The sequence below is a fragment of the Toxotes jaculatrix genome, chromosome 1 (assembly GCF_017976425.1).
Source record: "Toxotes jaculatrix isolate fToxJac2 chromosome 1, fToxJac2.pri, whole genome shotgun sequence".
NCBI classification, from domain to species: domain Eukaryota; kingdom Metazoa; phylum Chordata; class Actinopteri; family Toxotidae; genus Toxotes; species Toxotes jaculatrix.
The window spans coordinates 13,862,395-13,888,981 of NC_054394.1; the positions used below are offsets into that span (position 1 = coordinate 13,862,395).

Here is a 26,587-nt window from a genome sequence, read left to right on the forward strand (position 1 = left end):
GACGGTGTGGCTGAATGAAGTTTCAGTAGAGGCCTGTGACACAGAGGAGCAAGAGGAGCAAGCTGCCTCTGACTTTGACTACAAATACAAAACTATTTTGTATCAATTGATTGTTGTTGTTGTCTTTTTTTCATGGGATTTGTTGACAGTAAGAAAGATATAGAGTATCACCCGCCTGCCTTTTTGATTGATGAATTAAGTACATGCAACAGCGTTATAGCAAGTTGTGACTTGTTGTTCTTCTCTGCTCGTCTGTCCAATATCCAGTTGAGCTTCAGCAGGTCTACGAAGTGGACTCACTGGAGTATTTGGAAGCTCTGGAGACAGTGACGGACAAACTGGAGACCAGAGTCAACTTCTGCAAAGCCCATCTCATGATGATCACCTGCTTCGACGTGTCGTCAAGACATCGATAGACAGAGGGAGAGAAGGAAAGAGGGGGGCGGAGGGGTAGACACAGAGCTGGACTCTATTGTTGATTAATCAAACACATTTAGAAAATATCTCCTAAATAAATACATCTCATTGGATGACTGGATAGATGGAAGGAGGGATACAGGGATGGACTGTCCACCTACTTCATTGAGTCTGTCATCCTTATATCTCCAGGTGTAAGTTGGCTGAAGGACAGATGGATGGAGAGATGGAGGGATGAAAGGAATGGAGATATCTAACAGGCCAACAGACAGATGAGCTTGTAGATTTTTGCAGTGGGGCTTGTAAACAACCTCAGAAACAGCATCTAATGGACAAGCTACTTAGAATCCAATACATATGGCTGCCCAAAAAGGGGCAGACAGATGGTTCAGCGTCTGAAGAGAAACATCAGAGGTGAGCGAGTGACCACATTTTTCCAGAGAACCGAAATAATTGGATCGCTGAGAAACCTCTTAGGCTCAGTCGAACATTTAGGAATGTATGGAGAGGAACGGAGAAGAGAGAGGGACAAAAACTGCCATTCTTTTTTTTAAACAGAGAAGGATGAAGGGGAAGTGAAGGAGAAGAGAAGAAAAAAATTCTCATGTCCCATCATTTTGGAAAAGCACTTTTTAGAGTACACGCAGTTGAGAGCCTTTGACTGTAAATACAGAGTGCTCACTACAGAATGGCCTGGTATTGTTGTGCAGTTGAGACTGACCAAGAGAAAGCCAGTAGGACAAAGAAAATGATTTAGATAAGTGCCTTGCGAACATTTCAACAATACCAAGACCAATTCTCTTTCTCTCTCAATATGTGTACATGCAGTAAGTATGGTGCTAGCATAGAAAAAACAAAACAAAAAAACAAAACACAAAGATCAGTGTCCTTGGAAAATCTTTGAATTTATAGCCATTATTAAATGTAATGTTTTACTGTGGGTCAGTGTTTCACTATATTATGAGAATACTAATATGTATGTTTGAATTGTATTTGGTACACTGATGAGAGATGAGACTAAATTTAAGATGTTTAGATCCCTAACCACAAAAACTTAAAAGAAGACCTACAGGATGTGAAGACCAACACCCAGTTCTTTTTAAAACAACAAATCTGTTGCAAGGACCAAAAAATGTATTTAAAAAAACATACATAATTTTTCCGGGACACAGAGTAATGTGTGTTTAAACACAGAAAAAAAAAAACACTAAATGCGAGGGTTTTTGTGGTGTTGTTTTTTAACCATTGTCTTCACTCGCAAACAGAGCACATTTGAATTTTGACCCTCTGGGGCATACGTACCATATATTCTCCCTGATACAGTTGTGATGGCTTTTTCATGTTCACAAAGCAATGAAGCGTCTGAGTCACGTGTCACGAGTGGAAATGAAAATGCTTTTCTCTGATCCAGTGTTAAGTACATCCATAGACTGTCTGACTGACAGGCGGACTGTCTGTTATTTGTATCTGTGTTGTTCTGCTCTATCCTAAAAGAAACTGAATGATTCGTCAATGTGTGTGTTTTATAATAAGGTATCCTTTTTTATTTGAGTGTAATGGGACCATGTAGAGACTATGTATGATAGCAGGATCATGGAAATAGGTATAAAGAGATGTTTAAGAGTAAATTATGAGGAAGACGCAGGTACAGGAAAAGCCCATTGATATACAGTGTTAAAATTTAATTTCTTTAAGGCCTATATTATTGGAACAAAGTAGTGAAATTAGTAGTTCCTTTGGACTACAATTATTGGTACAAATCGCCTACTTAAATAGCTCTTGTGCTGTGTCAAGACATTATAAATGAACAACTATAAAAATATATAAAGGAATGAAACTAACGAAGGAAAAGGACGATGACCAAATTAAGAGGCATAGATCTCTGCCTGGTTCCATTTTTTTTTTGGACGGATAGCAACACTTAAAATTTGTTAATATTATTATCTATGGTGCTTGAGATGTTTATGATCTAAATGTTTGTACAAATATAAATATATGAAAGAGCCTGTTTCCCTCTGAAATACAGAACAATACCCTTCGAATGCTTCTTCTACATCGCTGTCTATTGTTGTCAACATCCTCCACCCTCTCCTCTGAATGCCCTTTGCCTGCGAAGCAGAGAGCATTCTGGGAGATCCTGTTTGTAGTCTGAGAGGTAAAAGAAGGAACAGACTTCACAGGAGAGGAAATGCTGTGATGTTGGTATGATTTGTCAAAAAGCTTGGAGCTAAATTTATCTTTATTCTAACAGAACAAGCTCAGTTTTTATCTTTTACTCCTGTGATGTCTCCACTCCTTTCCTTTTTTTTATCTCCCAGTTCTCTGTGCAAGTCATGAATGAAGTTTTATTTATTTGAGCTCAGGAGAGCAAGAGTCACTTATTAACGTTCTTATTTATTTACACCTTATGATCTTAAAAAGTTACTATGCATTTAAGAAAAAGAAAAATAACTGTACATACTTTGCTGAGCCCATGTCATATATAAATATATATACTGTACACATAGCATATATGCGCTCATCTTTATTTTATATATTTTCAGTTGATTTCATTTGCTCCTGCTGTTCCTGTTGGGGTTTTTAATGGGTTTGGGTTTCCTAAAACTTCCACTTCCAGAGTAGTTATGTGATTCCAGCACAACAGGAATTTCGGTCGACTAAATATTGAGCACAACTTCAAAATTGATGGCTAATTTTTTCATATGTGAAAAAAGAGAATGTTTTAGCATGAAAACAGCTGTGTTGTTTTAAGTGAAATGCCAGTATGTTCTACAGTATTAACTACAGCCTTGTGTAATTAGCAACGGATGTTTTGGGAACCCCAACCCTCTGGTAGAACTAAATGGCCTGTTTCCCGTTTAAAATGCTATGTGTGAGGTTTCTTTCTCGATGTGTCACTGCCAAATGTACCATGGTAGCGCTTTATAATTCTAGCAATAACTGAGAAAAACAACTTTGGTTTTGGTGGACTTTTCAGGAATAGGGGTTCCTTTTTCATCAGAGGCAACCACGCTAAAAAGCGAGGTGTTCAAAAACCTGTTATGTCAGGTTTCAGAACAAAAAAAACAAAAACAAAACAATAGCATACAGTCAGTAATGAACAAAATGATGTATGTGCTGTTACATATTTTTCAGGAGCGTTCAAGAATTATAATGTGTTATCTGGAAATCTGACACATGGCATCTTTTATAGTGTATTGTGTGTTAAAGTCTGGGTCAGACCACATTTTCCAAAAAACAGATTTGATCGGTAGCAGGTTCAGGGTCAGTTGTTGGAATTTTTCTAAAGAAACCAGTTTGTTCATGTCTGCTCAAAGTGCCAATCTCCCCAGTTTACAACACATGGTCAGTGCAAGTGAGTGAATATGAGGTGCAAGCTTCTCACTGGGTGTGCGTTGTTTCCATGATTCAAGACTGCGATCATACTGTCCTCTGCAGATTCACTGTTTTTGACAAATGCGGTCTGACACTTTGTGTTTATGGAAGAGCAAGATGGAGGGATGTAAATAAAGGAATGTATTGAAAGAGTTTGACATCTGACTCTTCATTCAGTCAGCACAGAACAGTCAACAACAAAGCACTGGCCAGACATCTGGCATGTGGTCTGTCCCAATCCCAATGAAAGGCCCACATTATGCATTATGACTCAGACATGTCAAAAATGAAAAAGATGTCCCTGACATAAAACTGGCACGCAGTCAAAGGATGGCTCCATTATTCCATTATTCCTCTGCATTTGGATGTTTAATGCACATAAACAAAACTGAGAAAATCTCCCAGTATATCCAAGCTGCTAATCATCCCCACCTGCTCTAAACCGCTTACTGCAGAATGTGCAGGCTCTTTGCTCGGTTCCCTATTTGCCAACCAAACAACTTCTGCTGGCATGTGAAATATGCCAGATGCAGCAATTCTTAATGAGGTGCTCCACATTTTAATGACTAACTTTGAACAAGATATTGAAAGGTAGTTTTAAGCCACGTCTCATGTTATTTCCACATCAGCAGTTGTTTTGAGGTTCCTGTGAGCAGGTACAGCAGCCAAATGGACACAAGATGACAGCATTTTTTGATTCATTTGTGCAGCACATAATACACACTAACTACAGTCACTTGCTTTTTTTGGGATGATGCAGGTATGCCACTGTCAGGCAGTCTACTGTTCATCACTGCAAAGCTTCAATGGTTTATTTGTTTCCTCAGGGAATTTCTGTGTAATGATGCAGGTATTCCTGCCAGACCTGGTGTAACCCCATCACCCTGAGAAAAGTCTCATCAGCCCAGAGAAACTATTTCCACTGCAACCAGCTGACTTTCCCTGGAAACTGTTATCTTGTGACGGATGCTAACAATTGAGATATCTGTCACATGTCACTTTCTCACTTGTCATGGGAATATTTTAAAAGTTTCCTTCTAAAATTACATATTCATGCAAAAACAACCCCAACTCTCTCGCAAGGACTGCTGCTATTAAACCACAACGCACGGTATGCTTATTGGCCAATAACAAGGGGGTGGCCGTGGCGCAGCAAGTCAAGAGTGCAGCTTTGGACTTTGGACCACCTGGAGATCGGAGAGTCACCGGCTCAATTCCTCGACCAAGCACAATGGATATACACAACGGATATGGGTGGTGGTGAAGGAGATGGGAAAAAGTATCACTTCCAAATACCAATGTCAGCAAGACAGGGCATTGTATTGTGATTTTCTCTTTCTTCACCAGGATGTAAGAGGAGATGTCATTTGTCTGTCTGTCTTTGTCCTTTAAAAAACAAATTGTTAACATATATCTGTGTCAGGACTCTACATATGCTGTCTAAAGGGAAAGTGGTAGATTGTATTCCCTTCTTATAATAGATATAATTTAGTTTCCACTGTATGTATTTATGTGTGTGTGTGTGTGTGTGTACCTTTACTACCCCGGAGGCAGCTTTCTGGGTGACATATTGCCCTGTTGAGCCTGCTTTGATCACCCACGCACAGCAGGGAACAGGAAGAAGGAGAAGGAAGGAATGGCAGAAAGAGGGAGAGAAAAGATGAGGACAGAGGACAATAAAGGTAGCAAAAAGGGAACTGCAAGGAAAAGAGAGAGAACAGGAGGAAAGGATTACAGTTTAGAAGAGTGGGAGAAGAGAGATGAGGCGTGGAAGAGCTGAAGTAGTGCAAGAGAAATAAAATAGGGTGAAGTTAGGCAGGACAAAATGGGGAAACAAGTGAATTCCTGAAATTTGTGGAGACAAAAAAAAACATTTAATTTGGAAAATAAGACAAGCAAGAGAATTATCTCCTGGCTAATTTTTAACAAATAAAGTGCAATCATCGCTCGCCAAATGGGCTACTGCTCTCCATTCTGATCTCACCTGTCTGCTAAATCGTTTACCTCAGGCAAGTGAAAGCGTTTAATTTTTCTACCCAGGATAGAGGGACTAATTTCCTTGCTAAAGTCAAGTACTCCCTGTTGTTGTTACTCCTGAGATTGGATGCTAATTTGATAATTGGTCCATTTAGCCTTTGTCTTATCTTGATTTATTCAAGTAATGCTTCTTAATAGTTTCCCTTTCAAACTACTTAAAATAGCCATTTGTATTCAGGTGTCTGTATGGATGTGAAAGGAAGAAAGATGGCTGAACACAGTGTACTTCTATATAGACCAAGAATATAAATAAATATATAAATATTTGCATTCAATTTCATGGCAATCCATCCAGGCTGGAGCAAAGTGGTGCATCGACTGACATTGCCACTGCAAGAGCCATGCCACTAACAAGGCTCGACCTTACTGCAAAGGGCTCACGGTAAAGTTTTAAATGTATTAAAATAGCTGTGTAAAAGTGGCAGTTTCTGTTCTGCTCAACAGTCCTTTCACAGCCTGCTCTGATTATGAAGAAGCCTAATCAAAGATAAAAGAAAGACAGAGAGGTGATGAGGTCATAACGGAGACACAGGGTTAATAGTGAGATATGGTTTGCCTTGCCTTTTCATTCTAGGAGAAGATCATAAATATATGGTAATATCTACACTAGCTCCTTATCAGCGAGCCATGAAATGCAGGACAATCATTGAGAAATGATACGCGAGATAAGATCTACCGTCTCTGGCTGTTATTACATCTTCAAACAGCAGAATGTCTCTGTATGAAGAACCAGCAGCAGAGAGAAGAGAGGATAAAATACAAAGTACTGTTAACTATTGATTTGTAATTAAGTTAACAAGTAACTTGATGATTACAAATACTTTACAACAACATTACTGATGTTAAGAAGCCTTGATCAGAATTAGAAAACTCTGATTTAGTGCAGCCTGTCGATCAATTTGAGGAGGAGTGAGGTTCCTCTTTCATGTCTTCAATTTTGGTGGTGGAGGTACACTTCGATTACAGATTGGATTTATGTAAAGGCACAATAAGAATGGAGAGGAGATATGTGAAGATAAAGGGGGGGGGGGGGGGGGGGCGAGGAAGTGAGAAATGATAGGAAGGGGAGAGTAAAAAGCTTAGAGATGAAGTGGTGCAGTGAGAGAAACACAGAGAAGGGTAGTGTCTCTGAAATGAGAGAGAAAATTGAAAATGGGGGAGAGTAAATTGCAGGAGGGTGAGTGAAACAGAGAGATGAGACACCCATGAACAGTGAATTCGGTTTGAAAGCCTTTGGGGAGTGAGAGAGACAAAAAAATATAAATAAAATGGGGGAGAGGGAGTGACAGAGAGGGAGAGAGGCAGGCGGTTATGGTTAAGCAATAGTAAATCTAATTTGATGGACATTATGAGGTGAGAGGAGAAGAGAAGAGAGTGAGAGACAGAAAGCAACAGAAAGCAACAGAACCAATGAAGTGAGTAATGGCGGCAGACACAGCAGTATTGTACAGCAGGACAGATTCTTCCACTGGTCATTGAGTCCAGTAAAGTCATTACTGCACATCCTCGCTCAGCCTTCACATTAATTTCATTCAATCTCCTCAACATACAGTTAATTTTAGCTTTTTCTCTGTTTCTACCACACACACCAGAGGGAAAAAAAATCTTGCTCTTGCTGCCTTAATATCTGCAATTATTGTCAATAATTAAAAAGAAAAAAAAGCTACATATTTTTTGACAGTATTTTTTATGCTGAACAGATGAATAATCCAGGATGGATGGAGGATTTGGGGGTTTTTAACATGTTGATTATTGCAGTACTGAGAGAGCAAAAAGTGGCACAAAAGCAAAACCTTTTATTGGTAACCTTAAAGCAAACATAATATCACTCAAATCCTCCCATAAACCACACATACACAGGTTTTCCCTCTCAGAGGAAATGCTGTCATCAGTTTGCCAATGGTAGAATTTTGGGATTAACATGGGAAGTGTGTGTGTGTGTGTGTGTGTGTGTGTGTGTGTGTGTGTGTGTGTGTGTGTGTGTGTGTGTGTGAGAGAGAGAGAGAGAGAGAGAGAGAGAGAGAGAGAGAGAGAGAGAGAGAGGGAGAGAGAGAGGGAGGAACCCATGAACCCATTCCATCATAAACACACTCTGGGCCTAACTTGGAGGTCACACAGTGACAGAGTAACACAAAAAACAGGGATTAACATGGGAAGTGTGTGTGATGGATATGTATAGAGGAAAGATGGGTGTTTTGAAAACCTGATTACTAAAACAACACACATGCATGTGCCCCACACACACACACGCACACACATGCACACACACGCATACACACACACACACGCACGCACGCAACTATGGCCATGAGATCACTCATCACGATGGAATCTATAGATTACAAACAGCAGACAGGGGTCTACTAACTCTCTCTCTCTCTCTCTCTCTCTCTCTCTCTCTCACACACACACACACACACACACGTACACAGATATGGGGGGGACTAAGATCTTTTGCTTTGTATGTCCACAAACTTCACTTAAACAGGGAATAACAGGCTATAAACCAAACCAAAGCGGCTAAAGCATCATGGTATAAATGTCAATGTGTCAACACAAGCTGTCAACCAAAACACTTTATACCTGATATTCTACAGCTGCCAAATTTAATTTAAACTTCTTCAAGCCACAGTCTAAGAATTTTTTTTAAATTTTATTTATCAAAAATCTGATGGATTGAAGCTGAAGGATACACTCGTGGTGTTAGAAAGTAAAATCTGTACATTGAGTTGCATCTAAAGGACTCAGGTAGCAGCTGTGTGTTAGTGACTGCTGAGTTACTGTTGATCCATCTCAGTGCGACATTCTTCCATCTTCATCAACAAATCAGTGGTGAAAGGGTGATCATCACCGTGGGTGACCTTCATGATCTGATAGGCCTGGGAAAGGAGAAATAAGATGACAAGCTTACCGAGAGTCTTGGCTGTCGTCCCTGGATTTGACAAAATAACAGGAACAACAGGAACAACGGACAAATCTCTGCTTGTCAGTATTTCATCCCTCACACCTGTCTGAATGTGTCCAAAGCATCCTTGATGTGTCCCAGGTAATGTTGCAGCTTTCCAACTCTCATCAGCTGGACTCCATGGACAGGATGGGGATCAGGGAAGTATTGCCTTTGGAAGGACGAGAGAGAAAATGAAAACAGAAAGAGAAACAGTGGTGTGGGAAAGATCATGTTTGAATCGTCATGATTTAGCTGTTTCACCGTAACCTTTACACAGATCTGTTTGTTGTTTTACCCCTGTTATGTTGTTGCTCTTCTGGTATCCTGTATTTTTGCTGTAATTCTAATCCTCTTCTCTTTTTGCTGAAAAATATGTTTACTGTCGTTTATTGATGTGATTAGTTTGTAATGTATAATCTGACCATCAGTCTATTTATTTTCTTATCCTGGTCCAGGCTGTGAGGTGAGAGAGAGAAAGCTCAGACATTACCTTTACCTTTCCTCCTGGAACATTCATAATGACCTATTGCAAAAATGGAGAAACAACTCTCCCTCTGGTTATAAACAGCTGGATGGCTCATAACAGAAGTCTTGTTGCCCCACGAGAAACCCAGAGGGGCACAGCCATAAGCTCTATGCATCTCCCATCATCCGTCCAGTATCTTTGCAAGAGTAAAAAACTGGCTCACTGTTGCATGATCGGAACAAAATCCACAAAATCTATAGTTCAACAATCATCTTCATTCGCCTGACTAGCACGTCAGTATGAGCCTTTCCAAAGGAAGCTGGGAATATTCAAGTGTTTGCAAGTGTGGATGGAAAACATTTCTCTCTGATGTATCTGTGTTTAGACAGTTTGAAATGTGTTTATATAAAATGCAAATAATTATATGATAACTGAATTTGTAACCATCTGTATGCACACATGCATGCAAGTGGATGTGCACTGATGCTTAATGATCCAAACACACCCACTCTCTCTCTCTCCCACACACATACAAAGAAATGAGACATTCCTAGTCCTGTAAAGATGAATACACACTAGGGAGTATTAGGAAGCAGCTTTGTTGTTGGTAAACACTGGAGTTTTCACAACACACCTTTACCCAGCTCCACTTGCCATTTATCCTCTTTTCTTCTCCCTCTCCACTAATCTCTCCTTCCTTTTCCTATTTCACATCTCCTTTGCTCTGCTCCTACCTGTTTATATTTGTGTATTTGCCAAGTCAGTGATGTCGGTCAGTCGGGCGGCCGTCTCTCCTCTGCTGCTCTCCATTTATTCCTCTTTTCCACTTTACCTCTGTTGTCCTTTTAAGTCTTCCATCTATTTCCTGTTCTCTCTTGATTACACACACATTTTTTTAAATATATATATAACTGCTGCAAGACGGCATTAAAATGCTCACTGACGAGGCACAAACCCTTCTCCATTTCTATTCTCCCACTCCATTCAATTTTCTTGCCGAGCAGAGTCGCGCTCCCTCCCTCTAACAACGCTCTGCCTCAGATATAAAAAGAGCTGTGAGTAAACACAGACACATGAACACACACATGAATGCCAGCATTGATGTATGAGCATGCATGCACACAAAGATAAGGTCAATTTGAATCCACTTCACCCTCAATAATCGGGTGTATTTTCCAGATTTCTCTTCTCTCCAGAGTAAAGACCACAGGAGGGTTCAATGTGCTGTCAGTTCGATCAAATGCAAACAGAAACTGCTCTGCATCTGATATTAACAGAACATTCATCTTAATTATTTCTTCACCGACTGGAAACGGTAAATTTCTCCAGCTAAAAGTTTTTCACTCTTTAATTTAAAAGGAAAATATGTTTTCTGAAACGAGTGAAATCAAAGTCAATTAGTTTGTAGTGGCCACAACCAGAGTAATCTACAACTATACAGGTTCTTTGAGAATTTTCCAGCAGTTTTCACTCACATTGCTCTAAACCCATTTGTTCGTACCTTCGAGTCTAACCAAACGACTAACTCACAAACATACCAATTACAGAGGTGGTCCCCAGTCCTTTGGTTACAACTGAATCATTAAATAGGAAGTTCAAAGACTGAACCAACAACATTAGTCCTCCATGAATAATAACAAGTTACAATATTGATTTAATTACCAAGCCAGCAATTCAAGCAGCCATGACATGTAAACACACTCACATCATGACCAAACTCCAATTATATTTCCTCTTTGCATATAGAAGCACACAGCAATTAAAATAATTTCATTAACTTGCTGTCACCTGAATTCTCCCCTCTTTTTTCCCCCAGGAGACTAAATTGAAGAGAAATCCAGTCTTGCCGTTTGTAGCTCGTTAGAAAGCCATAGCCCTCAGCTATGAGTAAGAGAGGAGGCAAGAAGGAGAAATTAATAGTTGTGGAAAAATGTAGCATTTCCAGGCAAATGCTGTGGAACTAATGAGGCTCTTGTTTGGAACAAAAGATCCACAGCCCGCTGTTTTCTGAGGGGGAAACATGGATTATTTTACTAAGTAGAAAACCGAGGAAGGAGAACGAAAACATGGAGGAAAGATTAGCTGTGAGTATTCTCCGTAATTGTATTTTGTTTTCTGTCCAGTGCAACAGTAAATTCACTCCTGTATTTCTTCTTCCACATATTTCTTCACTTGTGTATGTTTGATAAACTTAACACCACCATGTGCATGTGTTACTAAGACAAAGAACATTTAAATAAAATTTAAATCACAGTTTAACTTAATTTAGCTGACCCTTCTTTCCAAAGAAAGTCAGCCACAAGTTTCAGAGATCGTAATAAAAGACGCTTATGTTACAGGAGAGTCTCCATAGCTACCGGGCAAAACGTTTTTTTAGTTTGCTAACAGATGAGCAGTGCCTGCTCACGGCCCCTAATCCCAGGCTGCATATACCTACGAGCTGCAAGCAGTTCAACCAATGATGTTCCCTTCTTACATAGTACATAAAGAAAAAAGCTAAGATTTGAGAAAAGCCAAATTTTTTTAGCATACATGTTTTGTTTTGTTTTGTTTTTTGTTGTTGTTTTTCCCAACTTGAGACCCCCCATATTTAGCCTTCAACCTCTTGGCAGGTCCTGATGCACAGGTTTGGAAACCACTGATCCATGCTGTGGAAATACAAACATAAGCACTGACTGATAAATCACATCCTAGGGGACTTCTGCAACCTGACTCTGAATCTCAGCAAATAAAAATTAAAGAACAAACTGGTATGCTTTCAGTTGCATTATGGGAAGTGTAGTATCCAGCATTTCTTAAACTTTCTTAAACCATAATGAGGACTAAGTTAGAATATCTCAGCCTCTGTTGTGTGTTTTTTTGATCATTGTTTTTAACTGTCCGTCTTATGAGGCATCCAATAAGAAAACTTCCTAGGAGGTTCAACACTAAAGCACTGCAGTAACACTTTAACCTTTTCTGTCAGTTAAATCCCAGAATTGCTGTCATTTCCACCAGAGAATGGAAACAGCAGTGCTGGAGATTTGAGGCACCGACCATGAACTGTGGTGTCCCGGGTTCATTTCTGGCCAAGGGCTCGTTGTTGCATGTCGACGTCTCTTTGCTGTCTGCTCTCTAATGAAGGAATAAAATTGCTGAAGAGGGCTTTGCATTTGCTGCCACAAACAGGTTCACAAAGGCTGACATTGTGGGAGCACTTCACTGGTCTACCAAGGCTACTGTCGACGCAGAAATCTTACGCAACAGACTTCTCTCTAAAATACTGCAAAACAGATCCAGAGAGGTTAGTCTTGCTTATCTTATTTATTCCGAGGGAAGCTGCACATTGCTGAAAAAGTTTTGGTTGTTGCTCTCTATTAATGCAGCCCTGCAAATATCCATGGGATGTCACATCTTAAGAAAAAAAAAAAAGATAAACAAATAAACAACAAAATGTGTCTAGAGGTTTATTGAAGTAGTTGTTTTCAGAGTGAAGCTTTACTTCGTATACACAAACGCAGAATACACTTGTTGATACACATATATCTACATGTTTTCATGAATACATGAATGTGCATGCATTCATGTATTCATGCATGCATGTGTATCCATCTGAGTGCCAGCACGTCTATGGCAATAAAATATGTGCAGCATGGAGACATTCAATAAGCCTGGCGTGTAGAGCCTGCAGCAGTTGTGCATCATTCGCGCACACAGCAGCAGCAGGGAAAAACCCTCGCTATACATCACAAACTGAATAGTGAAGCCGAAAAAAAAAAAAAAAACCTGCAGAGAGAGAGTGAAAGAAGAAAGGAATACAGAATGAGGGGAAGGACAAGGGAAAGAGAGAGCTAGAGAACTCCTGCAGCTATCTTTCTTCTCTGCCATCTGAAGAGCCCAGAGGAAGATAGGAGATGAATATGGAAGATCCTCCTCCCACTCTCTCCCTTATTTCTCCTCAACAGTTTTTCCTCTCTCCTTCTCTTTCAGTCTTATTCTTTTATCATTGTCTTCCGTCCTTGCCAGACTCATGCTCAGTGCATTCCTCAAGTCCTCTTTTTGTCCATTTTCCCTATTTTATTTTTCACTTTTCTGTTTCTCTACTTTGTCCAACCATCTTCCATAAGACTCTGTCACTCTCAAGTTACTTCCTTCAATTTTGCCCACTCGCCCTCCCTCCTCCTCTCTGCCAGGTTGTTTCATTCATTCACCCCACGCTCCTCTGCCCCTCCCTCATTTTTCTTTTATCTCCTGCTCACTCCCATCCTCACTTAACCCCTCTCTCCACTCCCACCCTAAACCCCTCACAACCATCCCTCACTTCGGTTTCACCTCTGCTTCCTTGAGACATATTTTTTCTCAGTTTCTTTCAACTGACACTGAACTCTCCATCCCCTTCTTCTCATCACCATCTCTCTCTGTCTCTCTCTCTGCTGCTGCTCTGTGTCTAGTTATTTATTGATAGGCTGTGTTGCTTCTCTCCTGTGGATATGTTGTTGTTGTCAGTGTGTGTGTGAGAACATGGCTGTGCCACTAGAGCTCTGCCCCTCACACAAGATCAATTAGTCTCTCTCTCTCTCTCTCTCTCTCTCTCTCTCTCTCACACACACACACACACACACACACACACACACACACACACACACACACACACACACACACACACACACACACACACACACACAAAGTCAGTGGGAATAATGTTCAATTTGAGAGTAGGAAAGTGAAATGCACTGCAGAAAGAAGAGGTAGGGGTGTGTGTGGGTATTGGACATCCTAAACCAGACAAAGAGAAGTAAACTGTTGATGCAATTTACTGTAATCTGACATGCGGATTTAAAGATTATAGACACTACCTGTTTTTTTTCTGCTAATTACATATGTATTTATATCCTCCCTTTCAACTACTCCTGTTCCCATGTAGGTTTTCTTCTTTAACTGTAGACTTTAATTTTTATTTTTTGCTGCTCCTACCAACACTTCCTTCTTCTCTTCTCCCTATTTATAGATGTTTTCTTCATTATGTCACCATTTTACTTACTTTACTTGTCTGTTTATTTCTCCTCTGTACTCTTTTGTTCCTTTCCTCTTTCCTCCCTCCTTTCCATGTCTAAATACAACATTTGAAGATATCTGGCTGTGTAACTGGTTAAAGAATTAAGCACAATTTGAGATTGTATTTTCCAAGTACACATTATATTTTAAACAAACAACGCTGGACACACATCACTCTGATGGCTGTTCACACAATTTCATTCCAATATTTGATATTTCTTTCTGTCTTTTCATATCTTCTTTAAACAAATTTTCAATCCCGATGATCTTTATTTCGCCTACACAGAGATTACAGAAGGAAATCCACGTCTCCTTTATCAGGTCAAGGAGTCAAATCTATTGCATGGTGAAATCTTCTCAGAGTCTTTCTACGTTCAATTACTGCTTTTAGTACTCGTCCTCCACTTCAAACTCAGGAACAAGCAAAGCATCCATGTTGTGTTATCCTAAGAGATTACAATAATATGCCATGTAACCCTTTTCCCATCACACTCTACCCCTGCTAAGCATCTCCTGAATCTCTGCAAGTAATCTGTCTGAGACTCTTCCCCATTTTGTTCATGTGTTCAAAATAAAATAAAATAAAGTAAAAAATTAAAATTCCATTTGGAAGACGTGATGACTATGAATCCATGGGCAGGTCAATTTATTACTTCAAAGTTATCTGAAGTAATAACTTTGAAGTAATAATCCACATAACTGTAAAGACAGTTATGTAAAACTGCCTTAACTAAGGGAGTTGCACTTTAGATGCACTCTTTTCCTTATATTTCAGTCTATATGAGAATCAGAAAATTGAAAGTCTCTCAGTCCAAGAGTGTATTACCTCTTAAAGGTAGAGGATGTTTAAATCTGGGGACATATATGTCACACAAGGGTGAAACATACAGGAATTTAGTTTTGCCCATACAGCAGTGTCCTACCTGCTGTATGGGCAGACACACAGACACACACACACAGTGACCCACCTGTATACTGGAAGTGTCCTCTCCCCATATCTTACAGCTTGCTCCCAGTGTCCCAGGTGAATGGAGGCATCTAAAGCCATATCTGTCATTCTGAGCTTGTAGATATTTCCATCAGGCACGTCGCCACCAACAGTTGATAACAAATGACTACAGGTCTCTAGTAGTGCTGGCCAATCTGGAAAGTCACTTAAGGAAGAGCAAAATTTATACTGGTGCAAATGAAAGCTACTCATAGTATCTCCAGAGGGAAATCTTAAGTCTTTACGAACACAACTTTGTATAAATTTCTTTATAAAATTTTGCATAAAAACTCTATTCCAAGTGCTAAGCTGTGACGATTAGGTAATGTTTGTCACGTTCCTTTTACCCTATCACAGTCCATAAGGGGCAGACTTAAGTAAATGAAAGCATAGGACATATTTGAACAGCATTTCAATTCAAATTTAATGAGGGTCTCATTTAATAAATTAGGGCCTAGGCTATGGAAGCCTACAGGGGACTATATTAAAATGAAAATGTAAACTTGAATGTTAACTTGAAAATGAAAACATAATTACACAATTGTATAATTACAATACTATTATAATTTTCCACTTATGTTTGCTTCATTTGAGTAAAAATTAAAACGAAAATGTAATAATTCAATTTGGATTTTCAACTTCACATAATTGTATTCTATGTCCATGTTAAAATGAAAATGGTAATTGACATTTAATTTTCAAAGTTGTACCCCACTGTACAATGTGCAATGGACAATATTAATACAAATCTGAAAATTAAAATCCAATGAAAACAGAGTAGCCAATTCCTAAAAGCAATTCCTGATCAGCAATTACTACTACAACTTACATCTTGTGCAGCCTTGCTGATCAGGACTTGCAACAAATTCTTGCAGAATATTGTTGCATTTTAATTTTCAAATTGGTTCTTACACTCCTTGCATGTTGCATGGCAGTCAGAGAGACCTGAATCTCTGAAATGTGTAACATTTCTATCAGTCACAACACTGTGCTCATGAAATGTTGTTAGCAGAGAAGCCTCAACTTATTTAATCATCATCCCACAATACAGTAGATGACATTTTATGACAATGCTTACATGTCCACTGGATGTAGTGGATCTTGGATGTAAAGGATACTCGACTCTGCTTTCAGTCCTTCCAATCTGGGTAGAGCCTCATTCAACAGCCTCCATTTTGCTTCTTCACCAGACAGCATGAGTCCATCCTGGGCAGAGAGGAAAGTAGACTCAGTCCACATTGATGTTTTGTTTTTTCTTCTTGTGTGTGCCTCGTAACACGCACAACATGCATATGCACAGAGGGGAAAAAAACAACAACACGCAAACACCATCTCCCAGGTTTGTTGTCAACAGTCATCTGCCGCCATGACAACTTTGGGTCACAGCCCAGCAGCCTGCCATCATTATCTGAAGATAAAAGAGGGAGAGGGAGAATGACACAAAGTGTGCGTGTCTGTGTGTGTGTGCTGTACATAGAACAAAGGTGGGTTGAACAAAATGGGCACTACTGTCCCACAGAATTAAGTGAGTGCTCTCTCCTTCATTATGTCAAACTCACAGAGACACACGTGCTGTTGTGTTGTGGTGTGGAGTAACACCAAAGTGTTATATACAACATATGGAGAGAAAAACTAGAGATGGAAATGAAGTGAGGGGAAAAAAGAGAGGAAGAGAAAGAGAAAATGAAAACATACAGATTGAGAGAGAGACAGTGAGAAACTGGAACAGAAAGATGGAGTGGATTAAGATGGATGGAAAAGAAAACTGCAGCTGAAAGACAAGATGATTTTCTCATTTTTCAGTAGGTGGTCAGAGAGTGAGAAAGAGAGAGGTGAAGAGGTGGAGTGTGACAGAGTGACAGAGAGGAAGAGGAGGACAGCAGGAGATAAGACAGAACGCGAGAGTGAAGGAGGAAAAGGAGGAGAGGACAGGAAAGGGTACGATGTAACACGTCATGCACCGATACACTGTCTAAGCCAACAGTGGCACAGCAGAGGTGTATGTGTGTCTCTGTGTGTGTTTGTGAGAGAGAGAGAGAGAGAGAAAGAGAGAGAGAGAAAGTGCATGCATGCATGTGTGTGTGTGTGTGTTTGAACTTCTGGTCCATACATTTCAAGCAAGAGCAATTTTTGTATAGGTAAATTTTTAAAAATTGGGTTAGGTTTGGTGAACAAAATTGTCATCCAGACAAAAATACAAGGATGTGTGTATGTGTTAGTTCTCATGAGAATGGGGCAGAGTGGAAGAGAGACAGAGGGAATGCATGGGAGAAAGACAGAGAGAAAGAAGGAGTGAGAGACATTTATCTGTGATTATTTAACTTTCAAATCGCAATATTAAATGGATTTTAAACCATTTTTTCCAGATTTTCACACTGCAGCATACTAGTGGCACATTGCAATCCAAGTGCTTGACAGCGTGTGTCATAGACATTTCTACACTGGTACAGAAAGACACACCACTGTGTCAGCTCTATTATTTTGTTACTGACAAGTGCTCTCTGGACAGACATCTTTGTACATGCTGTGTTCAGGCGACGGCAAAAACAATAAATCAAAACAGTGTTTCATGGCAATTTTTCTACAATGAAAGTCACAAATGCATCCCAACAGGAGCCTGAAGAGAGAAAGATGAGGACTGATTTTGAATATTTGAGTGAAATTCTAATATTGTAACATAATTTGGAGCCATCAGAGGGTGAACTGATGGAAACATTTTAATCAGATGGATACTCTGATCATTGGCCATATTTGTATCATAGAGGTGCATGTAAACATAGCTAGTGAATTAGTTTGAGTTTTCATGAATGACAAACAGTGACGCGTGTCTTACTTTGTCTTGAGAGTCGCATTGTCGGCAGTTGCAGGTAAAATGGTACTGGTCCTCCAGCTGTCTCCGTCGATCTTCGGTCAGGGACAGTGTCTCAATGTAAGTTATAGTGAGCTGGAAGCAGGGAGAACAGTTTAGTCTGAGATTAAATTATTTGATTATATTTTAATTTACTTAGCTATACTATAGATAATTAAATGCAGTTCAGTGCAAATAAACAAGATATTTGGAATGGAACGTGTAAATTAAGTGCAGAGAAAAGTGTGTGTGTGAGTGTGTGTGTTTGTGTGTGTGTGTGTGTGTGTGTGTGTGTGTGTGTGTGTATTTATTTATTTATTTATTTTTGTTGCAGTGATATTTCACTTGGCAATACTTTTTAATAATGACATTATGTTCATTGGACATCCATCAACATTTATTAATACTTGTACTATAAAATTCAGACAATAACCACAGTGATGCTGTGTCCAAGGAATATAATATGGCTCTCAGTTTTAGATTATGTGTCATTAAACAGCCTGAGGGATTGGCTCCTCCATCAATAACAACAGCGAATAAAAATATTCAATAAATATTGCACATAAAGAACATGGGCATAAAAGCAGAGGCCACAACACGGTCAATAAAAACAGTTATACTCCATGTTGTTAATGTTGTGAAGCTGCAGTGTGAGTTTTTTTTTTTTTCTTGTTCATACCTCCTCTTCAGGGTTGATATCTCGAACAGCTCTGAGCTGCAGTTTTGTTCCCTCAAACACCATCACACAGTTTGGCCTGCAGTCATGGTTTAACAGAGATAGACTGGGAGAGAGCAAACAAAATGATGAGGGGCAGGAGGGGGGTGGGGGGGGGGGGGGGGGGGGGGGGGCACCAGAGGGTGGGAGGAGGAGTGAAGGAAAAATAGAAAGAGAGGGGAAGAGATAGAGGAGTGAAGAGAAGAGGGATGAAGCAAAGTCAAGAAGGTAGAGAGACAGAAGGTATGCATGGAGTGGGAGGTGAAGAAATTTATCTGTGATTAAATGTTTAACTTTCAAATGAATTCTACAAATTCTTCCTGGCAACTCTGTGTATGTGTCTGTCTCCTTAAACCATGTTGACTGGCAGCTCTTTCGCTTAAGAAAAAAAAAAAGCAGCAGCATTTCTCATCTATTAAAGCCTTCTTTGTGTATCATAGTACATCTGCGGCATGCTAAATAAGTAGAGCAGACAGAGAATGCATGATAAAGGCTGAGGCAAATTTGAACTTGTTGGTGTTTGGAAAAGAGGAGCGTCATCCTGCTGAGCCACCGACTGCCGCAGTTCCAACTGTTCTGGGATTTCTCAAATCGCTGAGACCAGTGTTGACTGAAATGGTTATTTGTGCCAACATATTCGTGAGAGAAAAAACAAATAATGAGTGACACGTCTCCCTCAAGATTACCATGGATCTGTCAGGTAGTGGAGAGTGACAGCTGAGGAGCGCCAAGTGTCTCGGTCCCCTGTATCCAAAGAGCTGTTAGGGGGTTAAATATCATCTGGCAGTATAACTAGTCCTAACGTGAATCCTGCACATATAAGTTAAGACTGAGAGCTCACATGAACCACACACTCAGGAAAAAATTTTACACACACCAACACCAGTAATTCCCTGCACAGTATGACAAAATGAGTACTCTGCTTCTGTCATAACAAATGTCACTCTTCATTTCTTTCTGTCTTTCAGTCCTCACTCTCTCAACATACACACACACAAATAAATCAGGAAACAATGAGTACTCAACTTCTGTCACAACAAAGGCTTTTGACTCATTTCCCACATTTATAATAGATACGTCCCATCCACCCACTCATCCACACGCAAATTTATTCAGTATCGCCACAAACTGGAGCCTTTAAAATGATCATAAAGTCGAATCAACACCTCTAGAAAACAGTTTTAAGAAAAAAATGACCACTCTAACCTTTAACAAGGTCAGATTTAGTGCAGGGTTGTTTTCAGACTGCATTAGCTTTATCTAGGTTATAACTGTTGTTTTATATATGGCCTATGCTTAATGCAGAGTAAATGTTACTACTCTGAATAGTGCCAATCCGCAGAGGTGATTTTACTGTATTGCAAAGTCTGTATGTGATGAGCATCCTTCCCGAGCTAAGACTCTAATTGTGCTTGCTGATGCTGCGATTTAAAAAAAAAAAAAAAAGTATTTTAAGACCTCCCTGACCCGTAAAAAGACATTTACTGTCACTGCACACATGGCTGAGAAATAATACTGAAGAGGTTTGTCTGTTTTTATGACCTCCTCATCAATGGTACTCTTATTTATCATATTCACAGAGCAAAACAATGGGTGCGAGAGATAAAGACTGAGTGTGTGTGTGTGTGTGTGTGTGTGTGTTTGTGTGTTTGTGTGTTTGTGTTGAGCCTTTGTAAAATCATCAGTAACCCCCTGGCTTTGTTCTACAGTGGAGAAGTTGCAGGTTGAATATCAACTAGAAATCAAGCCCTCCAAACGATGTTTTTATCTGATGGAGAGCAGCTCATTAGCATACTAATTAGATTAATTAACTAAACCACATCTCACATTAACCGTATCTGCTCACTCTGAGACTAACTGTTGCTGTACATAGCAGGGTGGGGAGTGAAATTTCAGTGTACAGACTGTACAGGACTATTGTGCTTAAATTTAATTGATACTTAATGAGAGAAAAGGTTTTCTTCTCTTTCTTGTTGTCATTTGCATCTTTATTTCTCAGTTAGGGATTCTCTATTCTCTGGCTGTCTTAAACTTCCATGTGAAGACGCCCAGTGTACGACTGTATAAGTGCAGTGGAACTAAACCTGAACGTTGTGCCAAGTTTTTACATGACACACAGAAATTACTTAAATCTTAATCACCTGCCTATAGGAAGTATAAAAAGAAGAAAGTGGAGAAACACATAATTTGAGCAATTTCACATGCCATTTCTTGGAAAACAGTTGTGAAGGAGCCCTCATTCATTTTCCATTATTATTCTCTAAGGGACTTAGATCTTGTATTTAAATTTTGATGGATTCACAGGCTTGAATGTTATTTGTCTAGCTAAAGGAAAGCATAAAGATGTTCATGTTTAAAGTCCCTGCGCACCCATGGTTTATTCCACGTTTTCACTCATGTCTCCTAATTAGAGCTTTTCTCAGGACAAAGGTCATGTGTTAAACATAAATCATAACATAGCTCAACCAATTTTGCACCTAAGTAGAGGTTTAATCAGCCAGAGAAACTAAAACCCTATGTGGCTATACAGAGCCTTCAATGATAATAACAATAAAGATAATACATAGAATGCAAAAGCAGCATGTCTGAAGGCCAATGCTGCTACCGAAACTTGTTAACTGAAATGTATAAGTATCTTTGACCATTGTTGTCATGGTGTAAAATCCTCTCAAACTGTCTCCAGCAGACCTGAGGCTTATAAAACTATTCTACCTGAGACAGTCAGATGTTCTTGACAACATAACACCTCTGATTGGTGTGCAACTCATAAACATCTCTCGAGCCTTTCTATCATATTGTCAGCTAATCTCTTCTTCCTGTTTTCATTTCAGCATATCTGTTTGAGGATTTGGCTCCAGTTGGAGTTCAAGTAATACTGAGGTGATATGAAGTACATGGTTGGGGTAGATTACAACAAGTGAACAGAGATGCGTGTTATCAATACAGCTGTGAATTGTTTTGCTCCTGATAAAGCTCTCGGAGGATAGGATTTTACATCATACTGTCAATAGGCCAATTAGCAGTGAAAGAGAGGCAGACAGACACAGACACAGAGAAGGATGAGCTTAGCGGAGACAGAGAGGGGAATGAGAAGGTCCGCAAATGAGAAGAAGAGTTTTTGACACACAGCGGAGAGAGAAAAATGAACAGACGGACAGGGTGAACAGAGGTGTAGCCTCACCAGAGTAATCCCCCTCTTTTCAGCAAACCCATGGTTGCTAGGCAACCCAAAATATGAATAGGCAGGGGACCATCCTGCGAATGGGCCCATCATTTATGGATGAGTTACGACACAAATCGCACCCACACACTGACACAGACACACATGGTTTTTCTGGGCTGTGGTAAAGCCACTGTGACCATCTGACATCGCAGCACCAGCCAGATAAACTGGCTGGGATACCTGCAGTGTGTGTGTCTGTGTGTCTGTGTGTCTGTGTGTGTGTGTGTGTGTGTGTATGCAGCAACACTAACAACGTGCAACAACAGGCCAAATCCCACCCCATTCACTCAGGACTCAGTACTGGGATTACAGTGCATAGCGCCTTGCTCTCTCTGTGTGTGTGTTTCCCTCCTGCATGCCAGACAAGAATCACATGCCAGTTGGAGCCAAACTTGTATTTCACTCCATATGCATGCACACACACACACACACACACACACACACACACACACACACACACACACACACACACACACACACACACACACACACACACACACACACAGACACACAGACACACACACACACACACACACCCAGCATTATAATATTCTGTCAACATTAATTTTCAAGTTTTCGCCTCACAACAAAAAATCACTTCCTCCCTTCTTTCTTTACTTCAAAGAACTGCCAGGAAAATAGTGAGAGGAGCTCACTTTCAGAAGGGGGGGGCTTGAAAGTGAGTGGATAAAGGACAGAGGCACCAAAAAAACACTAAAGACTATGAGCTAGATTGAAATTAATGATGCTTTTTAGATGTGTATGCTTCATGCATTGCCCTTTGTGTGTGTGTGTGTGCGTGCGTGCGTGTGTGTCCGAATGTGTGTTACCTCGGATACAGCCCAACTCCAATCTCCTGCAGCTCTCCATCACTGATGGTGAAACAATTACACGTCACCTAATACAGAAAGAAAAGTGGACGAGAGAGGGATTATTTGTTAAATTGCTTCAGGGAACCAGCAACAATATCTTTCATCATATGTTCTGAACGTTTTTACATATCTCTGCCACCTGCAAAAAAGTCCCACTGAAACATAACACGCTTTGAGATGCAGATTACTAGATTGTGTAAAATTCCCACCTTGTTATTTTTGAAACAGGGAAAATTCTTTCATTAAAAGGAAAATAAAAGGTTTTTTGATGTAGACGGCTGTCTGCAATATTGTTCATCAACAAGAGTTAACAAGCTCTTTCACTGATCATGTACAATGACTTTTAATAAAGCAAGCAAAAAAAATTTTTTCCCCAAGGGTCTGTGAAAATGAGAAAGTGAAAAAAAATCAGAGTAAACGTTTAAAGACAGTTGACAAAATACACTCAGTAATTACTTTGGAATAGACCTGGTATGAAACCAATTTATCACCTTAAACATACATAAAAGGAATGACAGGAGGAAAAAAGGGGGAAAAGGATGGAAAAGACAGGGCAGGATAGGAGATGATTAAGGACAGAGGAGGAGGAGGAGAATTTCACAAATCACAGCGCTGCAGACTGTAAAGCTAATGAATGTTTCGTTAGGCCAGTTACAGGCAGATCAAACTCTATGAAAAATAACATGAATTATTTCACAGCATAAACTGAAGACCGCTACTATTTTAAAAAGCTGGCAAAGTTTTAGAGCTGCTATACTGTAAATAATAATAATTCACTATTATTCACTGAGTCAGTAACTTCGCTAAATAACAATAGAAATGAAGATTTGTTTTCAAACAGCAGCAACACAGTGTACTTGGTAAACTAATGACTTTTCCTCTGATTCATTTGAACAGTGCCAGTCGTCCAAAGCACCGGGTCATCCCGCCAAAAAGCTTGACTTGGTTCAACATTTTTCATTATGCAATTCAACATCATGCATCAAAACGCTATGGTAACCAATCATACGTGTAAACACACATTCCAGTAGAAACTGGCGTGATGAATGATATAATAATTATACTGTGATAATGTTCCAGGGTTGTAAAATCCAGTGTGACAGTATTAGAAACCGCTGTGCAGCGTTTTGGCTTCTGATAAGCCTTCAAACTTAGGGATCTGTTTCTCACACTTCCTGAACTTCCTGGATCATATTTCATTGTCTCATCGGTGCCTGAAGCAACATGCCCCCCACTAGCACAGCCTCTGTTTGCTGTTTTAACACAGGGCTGCTTTCGATCTGTACAACTGATTAGTGCAGCATCATAGAGCTGCGAGTGTGGCTGAAAACTCTTGCTGTTCTTGGCCTCTGCAGCGCAGTGTTTATTTCTCTGAATTAAAAAAAAAAAAAAATCTCTTTCAGCAAAAACTGTGTGGTAAAAACTGTGAGAGTCCTCAATGTCACATTGCTAGGATATTAAATTAAGCTGATCTATTTTTATAACCATTTTATTTTGAAACAAACAAGTACTGAATTTATAATCAAATATCCGATTTCTTTACACTATAATACACACATACACAAAGAGCCAGAAAGTTGAGAATTTTACCTCCTAAATCTACACAACAACAACTACAAGACAATTTTAGTTTAGTTCACAAATCTAAACACTTGCATGAGCAAACCTCCCACAATGCATCAGGGTAGTCTGCATGATTTAGAAGACACATTTCAGAAATATATTGACAGAGCCAAAGCTTTCAGGAGACAGGAGAGACTTCAAATGAACAAGAGATGGTTTGTTTCTTTCAACAAAAAATCTTTATAACAGTTGGTGCAGAGATGGTTTTAATAATAAAATGTTGGAAGAATTTGATTTAAAAAAGAGACACAGAGAGAGATAATAAAAGGGAAAACAGCAATAAACACATTAAAACATAATTTCACTTAAAAGAGAAATGAATGCTAAAAAAAGAAAGAAGAGGGAAAAAAAGGTATTTGTGTATTTGATGTGTCAATTACTGAGCCAGTGATGGTAAACAAGCGTTTTTGTTGCAGTCGCTGCTGTTATTTCTCTGCCCTGTGCAGAAAGTAGATGAATAACTGTAACTTTAGTAACATTAGTATTCAGACTGTCAGAAAAAGAGACATGCTGAGAGGGAGGGTGAGTTTAAAGTGAGCCACAGACAGATGTTCCCCATCCTGCTGATATTCACACCAGAACCAGAACTCATCAAAATAATTTGACTTGAATCTGCACTTGTTATAAACACCATTAGAGTCGGTCCTCGAGGGAAATAAGGTTTTTTTTACTCAACTTATTCACCACAAAGCTGAGGAGGGAACGTGATTACACCAAAAACTCTGAGACGCACACATAAATCATTCTTTCTCCATCTCACGCACACTTAGACACACTTCATTGATATTCAGTTGATCGTCTGTGGCATAAAGAATGCATTAAAGTGCAGGAGACAGATACGTCATATAATACAGTAGTATGACGAATATGAATAACAATACATCAAGACAGAATCACAATTAAGAGTTTTCATGTGATTGTCACCCTTAACAGAGACACATGGACGGTTATGAGTCCAGGCCAGGCACGATGACGTGCATCTGCTCTTTAGATTGTATTGCATCCAAAAAGACAACACACGAGCTGCTGAACGAGAAAGACCAGAGAAAGAGCAAAACTTTTCCCCATGTCATAAACTGTATTTCCGTATCCCACAATATTCCCCTTATTAGGAAAAGGCAGCATTGATTAGTGATGGCAGGGACAGAGGGATGGCTGTGCATGGAGAACAGAGAGGATGATTTTGAGAAGAAGAAGGGGGTGCGCTCGTTCTCTGCCACACACACACATAAGTGATTCTTATGAATCCCAGGGATCTTGGCATCTTCTTTTCTTCCTGCTTCTTCATAAACTCAGTCCAATTCCATCCACTACAGAGCTAACCCAAAATGTTTAGTGAGGACTGGAAGTGAGCTACAGAGTTCTCCAACAAACTGCTTGACAGTGGAGGAAATTTTGTACTAATTACATGTACAAGTAACATGTACTGTTCGTCTTGTTGCTTCTTCACATATTTTAGACCATTTTTTTAAATGAGCTTAAAAGTTAGTCTATGAGACACTCAGCTTTGAAGATGTTATACATTTGCAGAGGAGCTGCACATAATATAACACCACAGCTGGGAAAACATATCATCCATCAGTAGTCATGGTGACGGCTGTTTCCTTGTCATGATAAGAGATGGTAAGGGCCTCCCCACAGTTAACCTGTTTATTTATAACCTCCCCATTAATAAAGAGAGCCCTCCACAGCTGCGAGTGTGAGTTCATGCGAGGGGACGGAGTGGTGAAGTGGCAGTGAGAAGGGACCAGATTGGGAGAGGGCTAGAAAGAGATGTTACCGAGTATGGAGAGCTACCTTCTATCCATCTTGAGTGAATGAACTGTATTCAACCAAGGGGAATGAAAGGAGCTCGCCAGCAAATAACAAAGAAGAAATTCTTAACAGCAGGTTCTTAATGGGGATTACAGGCCTGATATGATTCAGGCACTGCCATAGCCTCTGTGGAGAATTACACAATTACTGCATCTGTACAAAAGATACCAAAGCGCGCATTTCTTTGTGGTGCAGAAAATGTCAGTCCCCACACCCATTCAGTCTGT

General features: G+C 39.7%; 2 protein-coding genes across 2 annotated transcripts in view; one reads left to right on the forward strand and one right to left on the reverse strand.

Moving 5' to 3' along the window:
• kif26ba (kinesin family member 26Ba) overlaps positions 1 to 3,918 on the forward strand; it is a 77,201-nt gene extending 73,283 nt beyond the window's left edge. The window contains exon 27 of the mRNA XM_041043486.1: positions 268 to 3,918. Within this exon, the coding sequence (XP_040899420.1) occupies positions 268 to 416 (149 nt within the window). The 3' untranslated portion in view covers positions 417 to 3,918. The remainder of the gene's footprint in view (positions 1 to 267) is intronic.
• A 3,547-nt stretch (positions 3,919 to 7,465) lies between these two features.
• The window catches only part of smyd3 (SET and MYND domain containing 3), a 65,732-nt gene continuing 46,610 nt past the window's right edge, over positions 7,466 to 26,587 (reverse strand). The window contains exons 6-12 of the mRNA XM_041058884.1: positions 22,881 to 22,948; positions 18,792 to 18,894; positions 18,098 to 18,208; positions 16,383 to 16,470; positions 15,245 to 15,419; positions 8,837 to 8,945; positions 7,466 to 8,708 (exon numbers count right to left, since the gene is read on the reverse strand). Coding sequence (XP_040914818.1) covers positions 8,607 to 8,708; positions 8,837 to 8,945; positions 15,245 to 15,419; positions 16,383 to 16,470; positions 18,098 to 18,208; positions 18,792 to 18,894; positions 22,881 to 22,948 — 756 coding nt within the window. The 3' untranslated portion in view covers positions 7,466 to 8,606. The remainder of the gene's footprint in view (positions 8,709 to 8,836; positions 8,946 to 15,244; positions 15,420 to 16,382; positions 16,471 to 18,097; positions 18,209 to 18,791; positions 18,895 to 22,880; positions 22,949 to 26,587) is intronic.